Source organism: Xiphophorus maculatus, chromosome 4, assembly GCF_002775205.1.
Source record: "Xiphophorus maculatus strain JP 163 A chromosome 4, X_maculatus-5.0-male, whole genome shotgun sequence".
Lineage (NCBI taxonomy): Eukaryota > Metazoa > Chordata > Actinopteri > Cyprinodontiformes > Poeciliidae > Xiphophorus > Xiphophorus maculatus.
This window is the reverse complement of record NC_036446.1, coordinates 6,499,067-6,520,852: the sequence shown is the minus strand read 5'-3', so window position 1 is coordinate 6,520,852 and position 21,786 is coordinate 6,499,067. Positions and strand designations below refer to the sequence as shown.

General features: G+C 35.7%; 2 protein-coding genes across 3 annotated transcripts; both read right to left on the bottom strand.

Moving 5' to 3' along the window:
* Nucleotides 1-979: 979 nt before the first annotated feature.
* Nucleotides 980-12,809, bottom strand: LOC111608417. 2 transcript variants are annotated; one of them, XM_023332437.1, is made up of 15 exons: nt 12,691-12,809; nt 11,833-11,990; nt 11,338-11,528; nt 10,875-10,979; nt 10,302-10,440; nt 9,225-9,375; nt 7,688-7,820; nt 6,799-6,951; nt 6,388-6,425; nt 6,250-6,279; nt 5,967-6,133; nt 4,576-5,045; nt 4,198-4,297; nt 2,785-3,118; nt 980-1,905 (listed from the first exon to the last, which is right to left on the bottom strand). In XM_023332437.1, the coding sequence occupies exons 2-15, from the start codon at nt 11,962-11,964 to the stop codon at nt 1,823-1,825; spliced, it is 2,226 nt and encodes a 741-aa protein (XP_023188205.1). In that variant the 5' UTR covers nt 11,965-11,990; nt 12,691-12,809; the 3' UTR covers nt 980-1,822. The 2 variants fall into 2 exon arrangements, with proteins under 2 accessions (XP_023188205.1, XP_023188208.1); XM_023332440.1 differs by lacking the exon at nt 12,691-12,809 and adding an exon at nt 12,091-12,138.
* A 205-nt stretch (nt 12,810-13,014) lies between these two features.
* On the bottom strand, nt 13,015-21,376 carry taldo1 (transaldolase 1). Its single transcript, XM_005805538.3, has 8 exons — nt 21,186-21,376; nt 18,499-18,622; nt 18,247-18,354; nt 17,328-17,459; nt 14,613-14,788; nt 14,184-14,381; nt 13,573-13,718; nt 13,015-13,495 (listed from the first exon to the last, which is right to left on the bottom strand). The coding sequence occupies exons 1-8, from the start codon at nt 21,283-21,285 to the stop codon at nt 13,463-13,465; spliced, it is 1,017 nt and encodes a 338-aa protein (XP_005805595.1). The 5' UTR covers nt 21,286-21,376; the 3' UTR covers nt 13,015-13,462.
* Between the last annotated feature and the right edge of the window lie 410 nt (nt 21,377-21,786).

The window sequence follows — 21,786 nt, the reverse complement described above, 5'->3', positions numbered from 1 at the left end:
AAATCAAGACAATAGAAAACCTCTAAAACATACAGCACAGTGAAAAAGTATTTTACAGGTTTGTTACATGTTTTGAATCAAACACGTTTTAATATTAAAGGTAGGATAAATTCATAATAAGGTTTTCAAATTATAATTTCTCTTATTAAGGGGGCACATATTCCCAAGTCCAGTTCCACTAGACAGATCCATACCTGATTTCTGGTAGTAATAAAATAGTAATCTGGTCTGATTTCAGAAATCCCTAACTAAAGTATACTATGTCTAACAACATAAACATTGAAAATGCCATGATCTAAAGAAATTTGACTGATAAGAACCAAAGACATTAACACCTATCAGTCTAAAAACGATTAGAAATTTATATATGGCTTTGGGATTCCAGCGAACTACACAGAGAGAGCTATGACCCACGAATGGACAAAATATTGAGCAGTAGTGAATCTTCCAAATAGTGGCCAACTTTATACCCCAAAAGTGCATTGATGGTTAATGCAGAAGGGCTAGTTGCTGGAAACGCTCCATGAGATTTTTGTGATGGTAATTCCCTTTCAGAAATGCTGCATGTTTTATTAGACCAGGTGTAACAGCGTGCACATGTTCCAAAAAATAATATTTTTGTTTAATAGACTAATGAGATAATACAGACCTTTATTTTCTCAAAGGTATGTGGGATCACTAAGAGGTTTTTTGCTTTTTTGATAAAAGTGAGAGACCTTTTTTGTCAGCAGGGATTCTGGCCTTGGAACTCTCACACTGATTACGTTTATGTCCAGTCTATTTTTTTATTGATGAATAGTGAACATGGCCTTAAACTTCAGTAAAACTTGAATTAGAATGGCCTACCAAAAGTCAAGACTTAAATTCAATTGCAATATGACACAATGATAAGATCAACAATAATTATTGCAAACTGCTTTTTTCATTTAGTAAGGTTATCTTTGTCCACAAAGTACCCAGAAAAACATCTAGTGCACTGCAGAGTTTACTTGCCTTTATTAAGGTCAATAATCTAAACCTTTGTGACAAAAAGTGTGACAAAACAAAATAAGCCTGTAAAAGGACACTTTCTCACAACAATGTATAAAATAATATGACAATAATGCATTACAAAATATGCTAAAGTTATGATTTATTCATTTTAAGTTGCGTTTAATAAAAAAAGCATTTGCCTAAATATCAGTGCATTCAATTTTGCATTCATTGTAGCATTTTACTTTTCATTCATGCCAAAAACAGCTTTGTAACAAAAGTCAACAATGTATTTCAATGTTTGTAGAAGTATTTGTCATCAACAACATATAGCAATACCATGTAAATGATTTATAATATAAGGAAAATATTTTTTTTCAAGGAAAGTGAGCATGTATGCACATTTTCAGTATAATGTGTAAGACAAAAACTGGAAAACAAATAGTCTCTAAAACATAATGATCACATTTGTAAAATATGTTGGGGAAAAAAAATCACAGGAGAGACGAAGAACAAAATGTTTTTATCTGCTCAACTGAAAACATAGTTCATTTGGCTTTAGGTAATTATTTGGCTTTCTTAACATTGCCAGTGTTGTATTGAAATTTATCTGATGAACAATGTTTTTCTATCAGATAAGTTTAATAAATTTTGTGAAGTAAGTGAAATAACAAAAAAGCATTTTACATTTCACTTTAAAGATAGAGATAGGGAAAGATGAATAACTAAATAGTGTAGCTATGCCTCTATTGTCAGGTTAATCTGGAGCAGTTTTTTTTTATCCTCCAAAGTTTCGTAACAAAAACATGCTGTGCTTCGTTGTCTGACAGGTCTTTGTCCAGCAGCTTTTTTACTGAAGGATGGTCATTTGGAGACACATGGCGATAGTCATTAGGATCACACCAGTTATCCTGGATGTGGCCACTTCTGGAGCTACACATGGAAAAATGACAAGAGTTGGATACAGCGTTAGATTTGTGTTATAAATCTAAATGCAATACTATCCATACCACTGGTTGATTTTGCTTTGAACTTATTCTGACTCAGTCGCTTGAAAATATTGTTTCTGATAGGAAATAAGACAGGCATCTCTCAAACAGTAATTGCATATATGGTTTTTTCCCTCCAAATTATTGTAGATATGACAAAAATGTTCATATTTTGTCTTGAACAAGGTCAGTGCTCAACGAGACTGAGTGGGGCTAAAGACCACAACCCAAGGATCTTTGGTGTAGTTTTGGACTGTGATCTAAGTTTTGGCAGCCACATGGAGTCTGTCACTAAATCAGCATACTATTATCTTAAAAACATTGACAGAATATAGAATTTCCTGTTAAAACACAATACAGGAAAACTGATGGAACTGATGAAATGAGCATAAATTGTTTATTCCTTTAAATAACAATAAAAAACAAATTTACTGCAGCTTTTATTAAGTCTGACAACTGTTTGAAATGTTTGTTTTGGTAATTTGACAATGCGCTTCCAGTTTAGAAGGTCATCACCTTAATCTTTAGCTCCCGCCACAGATTCTCTATCTAATTTAAGTTGGAACTCTGGCTGGATCAATCAAGAAATATAATTTTACTTCCAATCAGAAGAAATGTTGGTAAAATAAAAAGATTAATTTAAAACAGGGTCTGCCAGGGGTATGAATATATTTTGGTATAAATAAACTGGCACAGCAATGTTAGAAAAATACAACAGCTTAAAATTTTTTGTAGTAATTTGTAAGTGTGAGATACTAATATGACAAATATTGCATAAATTGTCTAGTATTAATCAACTGAAGCATTGAAGCTTATCTCTTACCTTGAGATGCAGTAGTATTTGTATTTGTACTGGTTACACTGGGAATTTGAGAAGCTGGCGGAGTACTTCCTGGCGTAGTAGCTGGTTGGGAGGGGTTTAGCCCAGTAGTTGGGGGAGCATTACTTGGAGGAAGATTGGTTGTAGTGGTATTTTTGTTCAGATAATCAGCGACCAAGAGACTCACAGGCCCAGAGCGGACAGAGTATGTGCTACTGAACAAGCTGTGAACCAGCGAGTTAGAACTGCTTGAACTGCTTGAGTTGCTACACAGATCAGGGCATGTATCAGAGGGCATGGTGGCAATGCACAGGTTGATTTTGCATTCAATATACATCTGGAAGTACAAAAAGCTGCAGTTAACAGTAAGATCAAATAGAGAAAATGTTTCTTTTAGAACATAACATAGTAAATGTAGACAAGAAAACTATATGTATTAATATATTTGGCTAGGATTTCATGTGGTAGATCAACACCAAGCACAGCCGAAATATGCAGTGTAAAGAAAAGGATATATGGATTTTTACCAATAAATATAACAAAAGTATGCATTTATATTTAGTCCCTCTGAGTCAATACTTTATCAAATCAAATATGCCAGCTTTACATGTCTAGAAATGTAAACCTTTGCAAAGAAAAAAAAGTTCTAGAACTCAGTTTTTTCCAGATTTTTGCTGTGGCCATCTTCTTATAGCTTCTTTCTTTTACTCGTTTGTTCATTTTTCTCATTAAAGTTCTGCACATTAATAAAATATACTGATCAAACCTTGTGGAGATTTTGCGTTTGTTCTTTTTAAAAGATTACAAGTGAGACGAGCTTGTTTCATGGTAATTTTTATGGAAATAAAGAGTTTTCTATGATTTCATCAGGGGGGCTAATATTTCTGTCTAGTTAACAGAGCTCTGGGTTTCTGCTACTCTGATTAAGTACTTCAGTGGACAGTTCAGCGTTTGCTGTTTTCTTTTACTCTTTCTGTTGTCAGATGGTAACTACAGTATTTCTTATGTTTTTCTTGGTCTTAGTGAAACTTTTATTCTTTAATTATTAGATACATCTGAAACAACTTGGCTGCACTGGGTTTAATTTTGAGAAATCAGAGTAAAGAGAGTACATTATCACTTTCTGTTTGTAAAAAAAAAAGAAAACCATTTGTCCTTTTTCCACTTATTTCACAATTATCAACTGCTTCGTTTATGTCTATGACATAAAACTTCAAATAAAATTTATTGAAGTTTGTAGAGTAATTAACTGGACTCTAAAGCCACAGAAATGTTCCAGTTTAATCCAAAGTGATGGACCAACAGTATTTAATTTACATCATCTAACTGTAGATAAAATTTAAAAAAAACTTAAAGACTCGAAATGGGCAGAAAAAAGCATAAGATGTGACGTAAATGTTGAATGGGATTCCAGACCTTTGTTCCAGAGATTGCCAGTGTCTTTATATTCAGACGGTAAATCTTGAAAGTTTTTTGGTCTGTAATAATCTCCAGTGTGTTGTTTGACGTCATGCACCTGATACAAAAATTGAAACCAAAGGATGTGTTTTAATGTTTCCTTCAACTTAGGATATAGCATTGAATATCTGTCAAATTTCAGTGGGATGTAAATAATTGGGATAATAATAATAATAATAATAATAATAATAATAATAATAATAATAAGAAGAAGAAGAAGAAGAAGAAGAAGAAGAAGAAGAAGAAGAAGAAGAAGAAGAAGAAGAAGAAGAAGAAGAAGAAGAAGAAGAAGAACAATAAAGGACTCTGTACAAACTGAATAATAAAGCATATTACCCTTTTTCCAGGATAGGATGGCTGACTGTAAAGTCCTCCGTCTCAGATTCCACACAGCCTGTCACTATCATCTCAGCTCGATCAATACTGCAGTTAGACATCACATGCAGGTCCAACTGCTTGACAATTTCGTCAGGTTGGGGAGTAGTTTGAGTGCTGCTAATGGAGGTGCGGCTTTCTGAACCTGTCTCCCGACGAAATCTTGAAGATAATAAGAAATTGGAGCGAAACCTGGGAGTGGATGTGAGTCGTGCCAGAGGCCCTTGTCCTGGCAGGTAAAAATCTAACCGGATCGTAAACTCGCCAAACGTTTCCCTCTCTGTTGGCATGCTGACGGCATACTGCGACAATTTGGCCTGTGCTCCTGGGATCCGGCAGGCCAGAGGGAGGATGAGCGAGGGCTGGCGGCTGATCATGGTGTGATGCACGCTTTTCAAGGTGTTGGTATAAACCAATTCTGTGCCAGAGTGCTGAAAACAAACAATATAGGATAACATTTTATTGGCGTTGAAAATTTTGGTATCTGAAGTGACGTGACAAAATTTTTTCTCTATGACTAGATTTGGGTAAGTAAAAAAATATGTACTTAGACTGTTAAAAGCTAAATATTCATTAAATCAGAGACATTGTTTCTTTCTCACAGACTAAAAAATAAAAATATCAGATTCTGCAGAAGTTTTCATTTAAAATCTATAACCATCACTCCTACCAAGGAACTCAGTAAATGTTAATACTCATGCCAGTTTCTGCCCTATAATATGCACAATTTTAAATTATTTTAAAAAACCTTTCTGCTGGTATTGCATATATCTGTTTCCAAATATTTTACTTTTTATATATTATAAATAGTCTGCTGTCTTTTAATCCACAAACACATGCACATTTTGTCATGTATCTCTTGAATTTTCCACATTTGAACTTTACACTACAAACCCAAATGTATATTAGGTCTGAAAACAAATCTTTAAGCCAAGTATTTCTTTTCTTTCTTTTAGCTAACATGCATAATCAATCAAATCTAAATAAATAGAAAAATTACCTTTTTATATAGTTTCTGGTTGTTCAATAAAAAGATTTTGAGTGCTCATTACCTTTCTTTGAACCAATTTCAAAACCCTCACTAATCTAACTTCAGGAAACCTGAATTGTAAAAAATATTTTTGTAAAATTTACATATCACAGTTTTTAAAACCCTATGAATTAAAAATATACTTATATGTAAATTGTATATATTGTTTTTAGTGTTTCAGGCTGTCTGTATGCCAACTTCGGCCAGTCTAAGACCCTATAAGCAAACTCTGCAAATTTGTAGATTTAAAGCAAAGATGTGCCTTGATGTTTGTTATTTGAAAAGGTTTTGAAAATATACAACAAGAAAAAAGACATTTTACCACAGCCTTTGTCCCGCAGCCACCTAATGGTATGTGTGCAGTCAAGTGTGTGCTGTTGTGGGTGACAGGACAGGTGGGGCTGTTGAGCTGTAATTCATCCAGGTCGACGTTGGTGAGGGAGGTGACAGGGAGCAGCAGAGACATTTCTGTCTGATTACACCTCAGCTCTTCAAGGAAATACCACCAGCAGATTGTTCATTCGTTTAACATTGTCACAGACACAATTAACATTCATCTCACACACACAACACTGGAATTTAACAAAATGTTACAGTTACTTAACCAGTTCCATCAGGCAAAGTCCTCATTTCCCCTGAAACAAACAAACAAGCGAACATATTTTAGTAGACTGTACAATTGAAACCATGCTGGAGAGGCTTACTAAACCTGATAACCATCATTATTCTTATATGAGTCTTACTTTGGTACAGCCACGTGCATCGCAGGTGTGACTGAAAACTGGAAAGACAAGAAGAACAGAGCAGATCATTTTACAGTCTGCAAATATTTTGGTCTATATTTGGCCAAATGTACCACTAGAGTAATAAGAGTTCTATAACAATTGTGCATAAGAAATATTTCTTAGAAAATATAAATATATATAAATATCTGTGTGAAAAGGGCAAAGGGAATTTAGCATGAAGGAGATGACATCAAGAAAAAAAATATTACAAATAAATACTAAACCTTTACAGCTTTTTTTTTTTTTACTTTGTAGAAAATAAAATAATTGCTATCAACTTAACAAACCTGTAAATGGATAGCAAAATTTACAGTATCAAACAGTGTTCAAATTGTTAATAATTGAGGATTTCACATGTTAATAACAAACCTGTTGGTGTTTGCAACAAAGCAGACAGGCAAAAGCTGGGTCAGGTTGTTTTCAGAGCGGATCCAGGCCATAGTTAGTTTCGCCAGGTTGCTGATGGATGCAAAGCCAACTCTGTACAGGTCAGGGGGGCCGACCACCGCTATCTCCAAAACACTGCAAGAGAGCAAAAACAACGTTCCCTGGGCTTCTGGCAAAACTCTAACAGAACAGCAACCTTTTTATTATAAGCTTTAAAGTGGCAACAACCACATGAGTTAATCAGTTAAGTGTTATTCACCCAATGCAGACATAAAAAAGTTTTATATTCGAAATATTAAAATAAAAAGCTCAACAGTATAACTGGTGGTTGTCATTTAAAGATAAACTCAATGTCTATATCAACATATGTAATTCAGTTGATGCACAGTAAGTTCATGAGTATTATTTCTGTGACGACTGAGCCCCAAATATGCAACACAACAAAGAAAGCCATGTCGGGGCTTTTGACTCAACAGGTTTCAGAGAATCATAATGTGAGACCTCTAAAGGTAAAATATGGGGAGTTTTTTAGTTCTAAACGAAATAAGGAAATACTTTATTTAAAAAGCTACAGATACAGCATGTATGAAGGAGGGCAGTTCATTTTCTGCTGTATAGTTGAGATCTTATACAAACAATCGTTTAAAAAAAGATTGGATCAGTTTTAAATACTTAAACAGTAGGAATTTTCAGGTTAAATAATGCTACAATTTCTACATAAAAAAAACCCCAACAAGCTGCATCAGTGACAATAAAACAAAAAGTATCTTTTCCTCCTGTTGGGTAAGCTCCTGTTATGTCTTAAGTAAATAACACCACACCCTAAACACTTTTACAGGAAGGAAACATTAAAGGCTTTTTGATGACGCACCTCTCCAGGTCAGACTTGTAGTTAGCATTGAATTTCACCTCCTGAAACGGCAGGACAAACTGTACAGAGTCTCTCTCTGGGGTCCCATCAAGGACCAGGGGGTTATAACTGCAGCCTGAAGCCGACTTCTCCACTGAGGGACAGCAAAGATGTATTTAAAAACCTCAAATATTGCAATTTCAGGATGAAATTAAGACAAACAGTAATCTACTTAAAAAAGAAACATCTAACAATCCTGGTAATATTCCTCCTTTTTAAATTTGATCACATTCATTATCTGATGCTTTTAACCAACTTTTTATCTAAAAAACTGATACAGACAAAGATATAGTTGGTGATACCCTTACAGATTTTTGAAGTAATGCTTCATTGTTCCTGCAAAATAATTCAATGAAAAAAAAGTTGCATATCTTTGATATGTGATAAGATTAACATCAGGCATTCACAAAATAAATTATTTGTTGTTTATTTAAAGATATACTGAAATAGATTTGTTGTTATTCCTGGAGTAAAAGAATAATCTTTGCATTATAGTTATGTTTGAAAATATTTGTTTTTTTTCCTCATTTAGTATCACAGGTGACCACAAAAGGTGGACATAAGAGGAAATGCATCTGAATGTATAAAGAGTCAAGGAAACCATCCATTGATTGCTGAGATCAAGGTTCTGATTGAAGAAGCAAAGAAAGAAAGATGAGACACAGCAGTAGAACAGAGAAGAAAATCACTGATCAATATATTTAATGTACATTATTATTCTCAAAAATGTTCTTCATTGTGAAGCACAGAGATGACTGCTGCAAAAATGTGCTGGAACAAAAGTATTACGCTTATTATATTTTTTTACGCCAAGTTAATTTGTTTAATCATAATAAATATTCATTTGAAGCAAAACTCAAGATATGATTGGTGTTAAACACAGAGTAAAGAATGTAACCTTTGTCAGTTCTAAGTTGATTCAGGGATAATTGGTACTAATATATCAAAAAAGAAACTGAACCATGCCAGTCACCTTCTAGTCAGGCATCAGGACAAAATTAACTACTAATACATTTCTACTGAACATGTACTGTAGATATGAAAATACATCCTCAGAAGCACAAAACAAAATTCTGTCATCATTACCTCAAGAAGGCTAAGCAGAAATGAAAAAGCAGAATGAAAAGTAACCCCACCCTTCCGGCTTCAGAGGAAATTAAAAAGCTTAAGGTGAACCTCCATGCCTATTAAAGACAAAGATTTTTTTTCGTGCCATTCTGGAACATTCAGTACACTACTCTAACACCATGCCAGGGTGGAAAGACATAATCAGTGGCTTTAAAATAGCATTTTTTTTGTCCATACAGGAAGAAATATAAGAGCATTTTCCTAACTATTCAGAATATTTTTATGACGTAGTATTCTATAATTCATAGTTGGTAATCAGAGGATTGCTCAATACTGAGAATCAGATGTTTTTACCTGAAGTGTAACTGGAGCTGAACGAGGCTGTACTTTGTTTTTTTTATATATAGCTGCATATGAGGAACAGACTCACCAGTGAGAGAGAGGTGCACAGGAACAGAGCTGAGGGGAGAATTGTTTAAAAACTGTCTCGATGGAGGCGAGGGAATCAGGTCCTCTGCCATCAAGTAGATAAAGTATTGTCCTGCAGCTGCGTTTCCAGTGAATGTCAAAGTGCAGCTCGCCTGTGAAAAAGAAGTTTCACCAAGCAGTTTGTAGAGTATGACAGAGTATTGATGAACAAGACAAACTTTCCATAAAAAGTCAGGTTAGAAGTTTACAACATAAAAATCCACAAATATTGGATTCTTCAAAATCTCATAGATCAAAGATGTTTAGGTATCAACTCAAAAAACTAAATGTGCAATCAGAACCTTATTTTACTGCACAGATATTTGTCACATGACAAAAATTTGCTTTGGCAGGTAGCTGGTGCTTCATGATTTCTTAACGTGTTTCTTCCTAGAACCTTTTACACAACTCAGCTAAGCAGTGAGATGAAGAAATGAACACATAGACAAAATGTGGTGAGGACTTCTCAATTTAGCCTGTGAAAACAGTCATTTGGAGCTATGCGGTCGATAATCTGATTGGTTGGAAGGCGAAGATGAACATTTAGTAACAGGATATGTAACCAAAGAGCTGCAACTTACTAGAAAAATGGGGAAAACATGGTTATTTAAATCCTAAGTGTCCAAAACACACAACAGCTTCCACAATTCCAATATTTAGCTTGGAAACATATGCCCACTTGATAAGTTAAGAGTTAGTAGAAGGGACAGTCAGCAACTGTTATAAATGTTTTCTTCTTTAAGATGCTTTTTGTCACTGTAGCATGTAGGACTTCATATTTTTTAAAATTGCCCTTCCACATTATGAGTACGGTAACCATCTTTAGCTTCTCTAAGGTCAATGTTGATGTCATTCTGTCCTGGTATTGTTTGAAAACACGGATGTAGGCTCCACACCTAGAAACGGCTAATTGTGTCTCTTTAGTAGTTTTCACATTGATGATGATCTAGTGTTGAACAATTTTAGAACTGGTGAAGACCATATCCTACTTGAAAATATGATAAAACATTTTTCAGTTTATGAAACCCAGAATATTCACCTCATCCAGTTCCAGGAAATTGTGAGGAAAACAGTCCCGGCACTCTCCAGTGTCGGCACGAGCAAAGCGACACCGGACTTTGTCCCCATCCAGATCCTTTGTTGAGATATGGAAGTCAACAGGACAGTTCACACTGGCCCTGATCCAACAGCACAGTCGTAATAAAATCAGTGTCAGCAACAAGTAATAATTCAGTCTCTAAGCAGATCAATTGTTGAGAATGTACAGGCAGCAGAAAGATAAATTTGGATATAGATTCAGACTTTAAAAAATATAACAAAGCCATTTGGTAACATTTTGGCCTAACTTTGCTTTTAACTTGAGATTTAGCTGCTGAGGTCCAATGACAGTGATGAAGTAAACAACTTCAAGATTAGAAACAGGTGTTTTCAACTTTAGTGGCAGCATTAAAATGTAGATGAATAACTGAGAACTTTAAGGCTGTAATAAACCTTTGACGTGTGGCCTTTTTCTGTTTCCCTAAATTGTTGAGCCATAGAGCTTAATTTAATGTAGTTTACAGTAAATTTTGGTCACTGTGAAGAAGGTGTTAGTAGCAGATGAGTGTGTTACCTCAGTGGAGGAGGGAGAGCCACAAAAGGAGGCCTGTTGAGTTTTCCATTATTTGCCCGAATCTTTGGGTCTGCATTTATCGAGACGTAAAACTCTGTCTGGAATCTAAAGGAAATAATAAAAGAGCTTTAGAAAAAGTAATTTAATTTTTTTTTACTTGACATTACTTGAACAGTTAAATAAAAACCCATCTGGAATTAATGAAAACAGAGGAAGAAGTAGTCAGATAAAAGATGTCCAGAAGAAATGAAACTGAGTGTATTTCAGATTTTGACTGTTCAGAAGTACATTTCAGTCATTACGTATTGAAGAAATGTATGCATTCCAAGTGCTTTAAAAAGCACTAAAAAACTAACAATTTCTAAAAAAAACTAACAATTTCAAAGTCTGGGTGTATTTTCAGTATTATACATTTTGAAGAACATAAAAAACATTTTGGGAGCGAAAAATAAAAATTTCATACCCTAATTTGAGATAGGTATTATAATTGCTAGGTACGGTTTTCTGCCACTGGCGGACACACCACGCGGGGCTGGGTTTGGTGTAGTTGAAAGGTCGGATGGTGCGGTGGGCCTGACAGTCCTCTCCTGCTGCACAGACTGCTAACAAATCAGGACAAGGAGAGGGAGTAATGACGCTAAAATGAGCCCGGACCTGCAAGAGGAAAGGGGACAAAATTATAAATTATAATGCATAGTTCTTTCAGATTAATTTTCTTAATAGTCTTAAATTGAGAAATACATTATTTTTACTGGAATACTTTCCTTTCTGGAGAGCAAATTAAAATGCAGCTTATATAAAAACAAAAGTACAGCATAAATGACATGTTTTGGCATAAAACATGAACTTTAGCAGATGGACATAAATCATTAATATCAGTGCTCAGTCTTAGAGGTCGGTCCTGCTGAAAGACAGTGCCTATAAAACTCCTTTTAGAAGAGAGGAATATTTTGCCTACCGTTTTCCCTCCATTCACCTCGAGAGGCACAACATGCACTGTGAGGCCCAGGGACGAGGCTTTGTAGGCCGGACTCGACAGGAGGAGAATCAGCCACTGCAGCAGGACACCCAGTTTGAGTCTGTGCAGCATCTCAACTCCTCAGTAAGACATGGAGTCTGATGGACGACAACAAACTGTTTACTTTTCAAGAACAAACGATGGATAATTGTCTTACAACTCGGGTATTACAAAAACATGAAGGCAGTGTAAGCCTACCCAGGATAAAGAGTCCATCTAAAGCAAACTGCTGTTTAATGTCTGTGAGAAGACGGAGTGAATTAGGCTGTTACTGGATCTTCAAGAAAATGAAAGCAATAATGGGAGCTGTTCTGATTAGGCTGAGAGCAATGACAAAGGCTGAAAGGAATGATCACTGCTCTCACTAAGATGACTGATGTGCAATCCAGAGTGTGTGATGTGTGCCACATCAAAGCTTACATGGTTTTTATGAATAATGTAGGACATGGTCAGAAAACATTTTAAAAAGGGATATATAATTTATTTTAAACAAGTTGTTAAATGTTGTGAATGTAATAAAACAAAACATGTTTAAAGCATTCATTCATACATGTGAAAATGGTTGCAAACAGATGCCAGGTTCTACAATCGTACATCTTTGATTTTGAGTCAGACCCAGAATCAGAAGAAACACTTGTCTTTTCCACTAATAGCTACCCGAGTCTTAGTGTCATTAACATTTTATTGTACAAAGATACAAAGTCTTATCAAAACAGCTCAGCCAGTTTCATTACCATCAAATATAATCATGAATTTTCAAATTACAATAAACTTAAACATTAAAACTGATCCATTTACCTTCAGCTACAGGCCTGTTTTCTTCAAGTTCAGCTTGTGTTTAATGAAGGTACTTTTCCGTGATGTCTCGAAAAGGAAGGTGTTGCGTAGCTAAAATTTGGGCAGAGAATGGAGTTAAACAGGCTGGACCAGGGCTTGGTGACGAGGCTGTACAATAGTTGCATGTCAAGAGGAGGGGTTAGCGAACAAGAGCTGGATCCTGCACTCTGTTCAAAATGCTCTGCATATTTTTAGCGTCACAGTCTGCATTAAGATACTTCAACCCAGCGGTGCTGAACGCACAATGTCACAACAAAAGCCACAAGATCAAGACGGAAACGAAAATGTTCATCAAGAGTGAACTTTATTATTATTTGCAGAAATAACGATACAATTACCTTTCATACATTGTTTAGAGCAAATATCCGAGTTGATAAAAAACATTTTCTTCTTACACTGTTGAAAAGTTTCTACTGTCTCTTCAAGTAATGAAATGATCCAAGTCTAAGATGTTTCTTAAATTAAAAATCACCTTTCAGGGCAAATTTCAGATGAATATTAAGCCATTTTATTACATCCAACGCCCATTGAAGTAATTATTTATATTTGGTCAGAAAACAGTCCCACCCTCAGAGAGGAGAGGCATTTAAGGAGATTGGTCCCTGGAGTTTGAGCAGAGAGTAGAGGAGGCTCCTCCGGCACTTGGAACTTCTCCTGGGCATCTGGACAAAGAGGGGTTCCTCTCTGGACCCTGTACCTCATCGACTGCAGCTGGACACTCCAGATCATTCCATTACTGGCCGTTTTTCACACTGAGCATTTTCTCCTGCAAAAACAATTTTATTATAACCCCTTAGGAATCATTTGTGCATGACTTTACATAAAAAAAGAAGTTATTCTTACTTTGATCATAGCCTCCAGCTTGATGGCGTCAGCAGCAAACTTACGGATGCCGTCAGACAGTTTCTCCACAGCCATGCGGTCCTCGTTGTGCTGCCAGCGGAAAGCTTTCTCATCCAGGTGGATCTTTTCCAGATCACATGTCTTAGCTGCAAAAAAACCAAAAAACCCCAAAACAGATCAATAATGTGAATGCAGAAACAACCAAGATTAACAGGTTCACAAGCTAGCACCTCATAGGTGTCCTCTAGTTGATTTAAATAAAGCCTCATTTGACCTAAAGATCAAATTATGTATAGGGATCCATTTTAGTCAAAACTGTATCTGTGTATCCAATACTTTAAGAAAAATTAATTTATTTGGCAACAGGTTTTGTTCAATTTATCAATTTTCAAGCTGTTTGTTGGATGGAGTATAAACACTTTCTATAAATGTACAGTAAAGACAATTAAGGCATTTCAGGATTTTATAGTCTTAACATCTACACATGCCTTAGGTTAGGTTTAACTTTGTTCACCTTTGAATAAAAAAAACAACAAATTGATTTTAATTTGAATATATACTGAACAAAATTAGACTATGACATTAACCAAAATTCTTTAGAAAAGTCTTACATTTCTCCACAGTGAGCATTGCAGTGACAGCGCTGTGATCCTGGCTGAGTTCTGCCAGCAGTCCAGGGGAGATGGTGAGCAGGTCACAACCAGCCAGCGCCTTCACTTCCCCCGTGTTTCTGAACGAGGCCCCCATCACCACAGTGCTGTAGCCAAACTTCTTGTAGTAGTTGTAAATCTTGGTCACACTAATCACACCTAAAATGAACAAGACAAAACAAAAACATGTTTAAGGTTAAATGTATGCAATTACAAAGAGCACTGGCAACTAATCAAGAGCTACTTTGTTATTGACATTTATAGTTAGCATAAAACTGCCATAAAAATAGTGCCCCCTCCTTCAGTTTAATGAGTTATCTATTGATTTTAGCTACAGTGCTTAAGGCTGAAACTATAAGTGTAAATATGATTCAGAGCAGCCATCATTACCTGGGTCTTCATGTGGCTCGAAACTTTTGCGGTCTGTGTTCTCCTTATGCCAGTCGAGAATGCGTCCAACGAAGGGTGAGATGAGAGTCACCTTTGCTTCCGCACAGGCAACGGCCTGAGCAAAGGAGAACAGCAGTGTCATGTTGCAGTGGACGCCATGCTTCTCCTCAAGCTCCCTAAAAAGTAAACAACAAAAAAAAAAAACATCGAGAAATCAGGTTCTAACTATGACGGATTCAGTTTCCGGAATCAAACAGTGGTTGTGCATTCTCTGCCCATTGCAGATTCACCGATATGCAACCAATTTAAAAAAAAAATAATCACAGTTTCATCTGTAAATATTCCAACAGTACATTAATGTCACAGCACAGAGGCACAGTTCCCCAGACATTATGCAGGTTTACTTGCACGCAAGCTGGTGCCATAAATTTTAAGATGTTTGCTGTGGTTTGTGAATGCGTCGTGAGAATGACCTCCATCTAAACAAGTTCAATTAGGAAGGAATTTTCCTTCTTTAGTCCAGGCCCGAAAGGTCAAGAACCTGTGTCCATCTTTGACACCAGAAACAAAGAGGGACTAATTTAAAGGAATAAAAACTAGAATTCCTTGCATTTTTCTCAACATCTAACAGGACAGAAGTGATGCATTCTTCCCCGTTCTGAAGCAAAGACATGTCGCATTTGTCAGACACAAATTTGCATAAAAATGTTGAATAATGCATCTCTTTCTAGAGTTCGTTAGTTTCATTACGTCAAAACCAAACTTGTATACGGTGCCATACAAAATCTCACTTTAAGTCATTGCCATCATTGTATGTGCACAAAATTGTAGAAGTTTGTTGTTATAATGTGACAAAGTTTTTAACATTTTCCTTTTTTTAAATCAAATGTGAGAAGTGCGACATGCATTTGTATTCAACTTATCTAATCCACAAAATAAATTCCAGGAAAGCCATTTGCCTTCTGTAGCAACCTAATTGGTAAATGTCTATTTGCCAGTTAGGTAAAGCAGAGTATTTAATCTATTATTTTGTGAAAGTTTCATAGATTTGTTAAAACAGTTGTGAACAAACAGCATAATTTGGTCAAGAGATACACCAGGCAGATTCTGGATGTAGTTGTGGGAAACTAAATAGGTTATAAAATATTATCTGATGTTTTAGACATCTGAAACTGCACAACTACAAACCTACCTGATATTGTGGTCCACCTAAACTTACAGGCTAGTCAAGAAAAGCAATAAGGGAATCAGTCAAAAGCCCCATGGCAAAGATCCACAGAGCAGGTGGGAAAATCTGTCACTAGGACAACGTTTAGTCATTCATTCTACAAATCTTATGAAATCTTGACCTTATGAAAGAGTGGATGTGCAGAAAAGAAGCCATGAGAGGTCCATCTGAAGTTTACCAAAGGATATGGAGAAAAAACAGAAAATGTGGCAGAAAAATTTAAATTCTGAACACTGTGTTGAGGAAAACTAATCTTGACTCACTATGAACACAGCATCTGTGATACACTGAGGGGCAGCAACATGCTGTGGGGATCATATTCTTTACATCGTTGATATGGAAGCTGTCTAAATACAGAGCAACATACAGCCAATGGTTCAATTATGCATGTTAGAATGGCCCAGTCAAAGTCCAGACTTTATGTCATTAGGAAACTGGAAATATTTGAAACTGCAGTTCTCAGATACCATCTGTCAAAGCCAACAGTTTGAGCTTTGGGGAAAGATTTTACCCTCTAGGTATAAAAAGCAATTAGAGATAAAGCAGTGAAACATTATTGCTAATTGCCAATTATCAAAGACCATGTATTTATTCACACTTTAAAACTTTAAGTGGGTTCAAGTTTGTGTTTGTAACTGGAAAAAAGTGGAAAAAGGTAAGTACTTTTGCACAGCAGCCTCAATATTTTAGTTCTTACACCCTGAGACTAGTGTAGAGTCAAGATTTAAAATAAAATTCAACAAACATCTTTCTGCCTGACCTCACTGAATCAGGGCAGCAAGGTCAATTATAATAGTTTATTATTTACAGATTCATTTCAGTAATCAATAATTTGGACTAGATTAAACCCACAACTTTTCATGTCAATTGTTAAATTATCAAATAATTAATGGAAATAATTTCAACATTTGTAGTTAAGCAAAAATAAAGACAACAAAAATATCCTGGCCTCCTTCCAAAATCTTCAGGTCAACATTTTTCAAACTACGAATCTTCTTGCACAGTTAATTTTGGGTCTTCATTGTGACAGTTTAAGAGGCAATAATTTTACTGTTGGAGTAATTGGTATGTTTAAGCGAAGAAAAGATTGCTGTGGTCAAATGAATTTTACAAGGAACCCTTTAATCATCACAATTACTGATTAAGGAACGGGGGCTAATAATTATGTAGGAAGTGTTTGATGAACTGCCCAGCTCAAATGAATCTTGCACTGATAAGGTGCATCAAGGTCCATAATCCTCAAGCTGCACACACAGAACTGACTTAAAGTGAAAACCAGATTTTAGACTGTAGGCTTTAATCAAGGAGCCGAGTTCCCCCTTTGAATGCAATTACCCTTCAAAGACTGATTGGCATAAATATAATTTCAAGTCTGATTTAAAATTTTATATATATACATATATATATATATAAATGTTGTACAGACTTACTGTACATTAAAGCATAATTAAGAGCAGATGGACAGACTTAAAACCCTGCATACTCACTTCCCAGCCTGGATCCCCTCCCATGTGGAGGACAGCTTGATGAGAACGCGCTCCTTGCTGATGCCTGCCCCTTCATAAAGAGCAATGAGCTTCAAAGCTTTTTCCACCATCTCTCCTTTATCAAAAGACAATCTGTACAAAAGCAGAAAAAGGCCAAACACGATGATTTGTATGTACATTATATGATTTACAAACATGTAATATGCATGTTTCATCCTATGCCTTGTGTCACAAGTTTGAATTTCCCAGTTCTTATTTATCAAAACCACATTTTGTCATATTAGCTTGCATATGACTGCTGAGCATCTTCGATTTCACTGCATGAAACAATTTTGTTCCAAGTATATTCTAACAGGTTTATATGATTAAAAATTAAAATAAAAAAGTCACAATCCAAAAGTGGCAATTTAAAAATAAAAGAATAAAAAATAAAATGTGGTCAATTAAAAATATTTGACATATGTAATGGTGCCAGTATTTCATCTACTTTGTGGCACTGTTCAATTTATTTTACAATCTTGAAAAAATAAAATGGTTAAAATAAAATTATGAATTTTGTAAATTTCATGTTTTTATTTTGCAATGTTTTCAGACTGATGCAAGCTTTTGTCCATTTTGATGCCTGAACCCACATGTGTTATGCAGTCCTGTTTTGAACAGTCAGCTCTTGTAAAGATGTGGTGTGAACTGACACACATTGTATGAAACTTCAGACCAGAAAAATGTCAAACATGAAATGACTAAAACTGCAATGGTATGAAATTAAAAAAAAAGAGCTTAAATGAGCCGCACACCTGGTAACATCAGCATTTAGCAAATATTTGTGTCTTCATGCACAACAAAATAATCCTTATTTTCCTTTAATCGAGCAGCCCTGCTTCTCCCACTCTACACTACAAAAGTTGGTGTTTGCACCCACCTGGCATCCACCTCCGTAGAGACTCTGCCTGGAACCTTTTTCAGGATCTCCAATCCGAAACTCACAAACAGCTTGTCCATGGTGTTTGCTACCTGCTCCTCTTCAGTTCTGCAAAACAGAGAAACTTTAATTTATGTCAGAGTTACAGTGGATGGAACAATTAGTTAACGCTAAGACAACTATGTATGAAAGACTAAAGAGACACTTAATCATTACATTTGGCTTTTCTTACATGAGAGAACAAATTCTTACCCTCCATTGGCAATACCATATTTAATGGCTTGATCCACAAGGTGCTGGTAGGCTGGCATCTTAGCAGCAGCCAGGATCAGAGATGGGTTAGTTGTTGCATCCTGAGGTTTATACTCATCAATGGCTGCAAAGACAGAAAACACAGATCAGTCTCATGAAACCTGAATTAGACTTTAACAGAGGCAAAACATGAAAACATAGAAGAGTGAGGACATATTTTTTGTATCTTTAAAATTGCATGTTTCAAAACACCAGATTAAACTTCTGCTTTATTAAAAATTAAAAATGCATGCAAGATGAGAGAACGTTCAAGCCTGACAACTGAAGCATAAAGGCTGAAGTCAGTAAGAAGTGCTGCCATCTAGTGTATGTGTTTCTCTTCACTCTCTTCTCAGTAGTTCTGTGTTTTGTTTGTTTACAAAAACAGAAAAAAGGAGCAAAATTGGCAAACACAAATGACTCCAATAAAGAAAACTTTAATGAGATAATGTAACATTACATGTCAGCACCACTAGAAAATAGTATAGTTTATCCTAAAATGTGCAGGAAACTAGGTTTTCCACTGAAGTCCAAATTATGTTTCAAGCTCTTCAGCTTCAGAACAAAGCAAGCCTCTGTTCAGTAGCTGGTATGTTGTTACCTCTTTCAACACATGGGGGGAGGACAGTGGGAATCTTTCAACATGTTAGTGCTTTTGGACAAGCTGTGTCAACATTATGGCAAATCCATCTACTAATTATTATTCAGAAAGAAGTCTCTTGGCTCAAATTATGCAGCAAATGTCAAATTTTATCTGAGGGAAAGAAAAAAAAAATCTAAACAATAGTTGTTCTTACATCGAGTAATTGGATTTCATGTGGTTTCTCAGCCCCTTCAGTTTACCTTCAGACATCGCTTTTTTCCCCCCACACATTGATAAGTGTTTAGTGGTACTCGATATTTAACAGAAATGCTGTTAATGTAAACATGTCTGAGCTTGCAACAGCCAAATACAGACCTCTTACAACATCTGCACAAAACCTAGATTACACAAACCAAACAACCACTGGAAATCCTGAAAAACTGCTACTGGCCATTGTTTTATCAGTGACACTCCTTTCAGCAGTAGCCAATGCAATTCAGAGAAAACTGCATCTTGAGACCTTACTGATGTGTATAAGAATTTTTAACTGCAACGAAGCAGTGTTTGATCACAGGAAAGCAAATGGTCAAATTCCATATCGTGTGAATTTCCCAAACTTTGATATTTGTAGCAGAACAGCAATGAAACAGTGATTTGTATTCAGAAGGTCAATTATAAACGTGTCACCTTTTTCATTGCCTATCATTAAACTTTTCTAGAAATTAAAAAACTTTGTGCAAAAAAACCCAAACAATTACTTTAAGTTATATTTAAAAAGAAAGTTATCACATTTAGGAATTTCTATTAAAGGGTATGTGGAACTTTATTTTCATCATGTTACAATCACCAAATACGTAGCTGCTGATTTTACTCCATTCAGTGATACACTAATATCTACGGCAACCCCTTAAAAATATTTTCAATTTCCTATTGTGGTTTACAGTTTGGAGATGTTGATAAAGTAAACCTACCAAGAACATAACTGTCCATATGTCCATTTAAATTTCTGTTAATGTCATGCCTAATGTGAAAAGCTATTTAATTTACCCAATAACAGTAATATCCTTTTATTCTGTTTATTATTTTTAAGTCACACAAATCAACGGATTTGAGATATGAGCATATTATTAATAAGCCCAATCAAATGTCATGTAGATGCTTTTTAATATCTCCTACAGATAATTTCTATCAGTAGGAGGTGAACTGAAAATGTTGCCATCTCACACACAATTTCTAATTAATGTTTCATATTTTTATTAAAACTGAAATCAACTAAAGTTAGTCAAAAGCTGAATTTAAAAAAAAATCGTGAACAGCAAAAGAATTTAAGTATGAAGTCCACTACTGCTCTGTGATTTCAGTAGCAATCTGCTTTCTAGACTCCACATACCAGTTCTGTCATGTCATCCTGAGTCTGCAGGCTGTGCAGAAGGAACTAAGTGGTTTGCAACACAGTATTACAGCAAACCGTTCCTCATTCTGACCTATTGAGTAAAACAACCTTGCCTGTTGTGGTATGAGAGATAACCGGCACAAAGGATGAAAAAGAAGAAATATATACAACCTCCTGTTGCATGTCGATGAGTACAGAGTAGTTTGGCGTTGTTAGTATATTTCTGCCATCATAGAGCTAAATGTTTGAGGTCAATTTTAATGTCATATAGTTTGTGTAAGTGACTAAAAGCAACATAAAAGACTCAGTTTTAACGTTGAAAAGCACTGCTTTTTATGCACAATGCAAATACGCAACAACAGCTAGCATAGTTAGCGGCTAGTGCTAACTAAGATGGTGGGATAACGTTAAGAAGAAATAATGGGATTATGAAGCTGTCAGAGTTAGAAAGTGCTAAAAATTTGTAAAAAGACTCAAAAAAACATTTAACCGTTAGCTTTAGACTAACATTACTATACACGATTAAGCACAGATGAAGCCAGATTTATTAGAAACACACCCACTGCTGATATCGACCTGGCGGTCAGTTACATTAAAACCTGGATTCCTCCTGTTAACCCAGTTAGCATGCTAATGAGCTAACAGGAACTCGCAGTGGATTCAAATATTTACCGTTAAAGTCTCCCGTGTCCGCCACCACCACGGTGAGCTTCTTCAGCTGGTTGAGAGCCGACTCCATCTTTCTGCGTTTGTCTGGTGAACCGCTAGACATGATGAGCGCAGACTGGGACCCCTTTTATATACAGAAAGCACGTGAGAGATGTTCGGAATGTCAGGGAGGCGGGAGCGCGCCGCACAACAGGAAGTAGTCATCGGGAGCGCGCAGAAAGAACCCAGCTAGCTGAGTAAGAACAGTGGGGAAATGAAGGATTACAAATAGATCCTAATAATGATTTCCCCACTGCGCTAAAAAAATTAAAGTTGAAATTATAAAATTGGGTGTATAGTAACGGTGAGAATAGAATCAAAATCAAATGTTTATAATTGTTCATTTTGATTATAAACCCAAAATTCGTTTTTTCAGAAAATAAGCCGTCCTGCAAGTGACAATAATTAGCACTAACAGAGACAAGTATTCTGTGTGAATATATTAAAATGAATTTGTTGAATCGAAATACTGGAAATAAATAAATTTTCAATGACATTATTTACCCATTTAGCACCTAGCTCCCCATATTAAAATTTATTATTCAACTCTGGAATTTTAGATTAA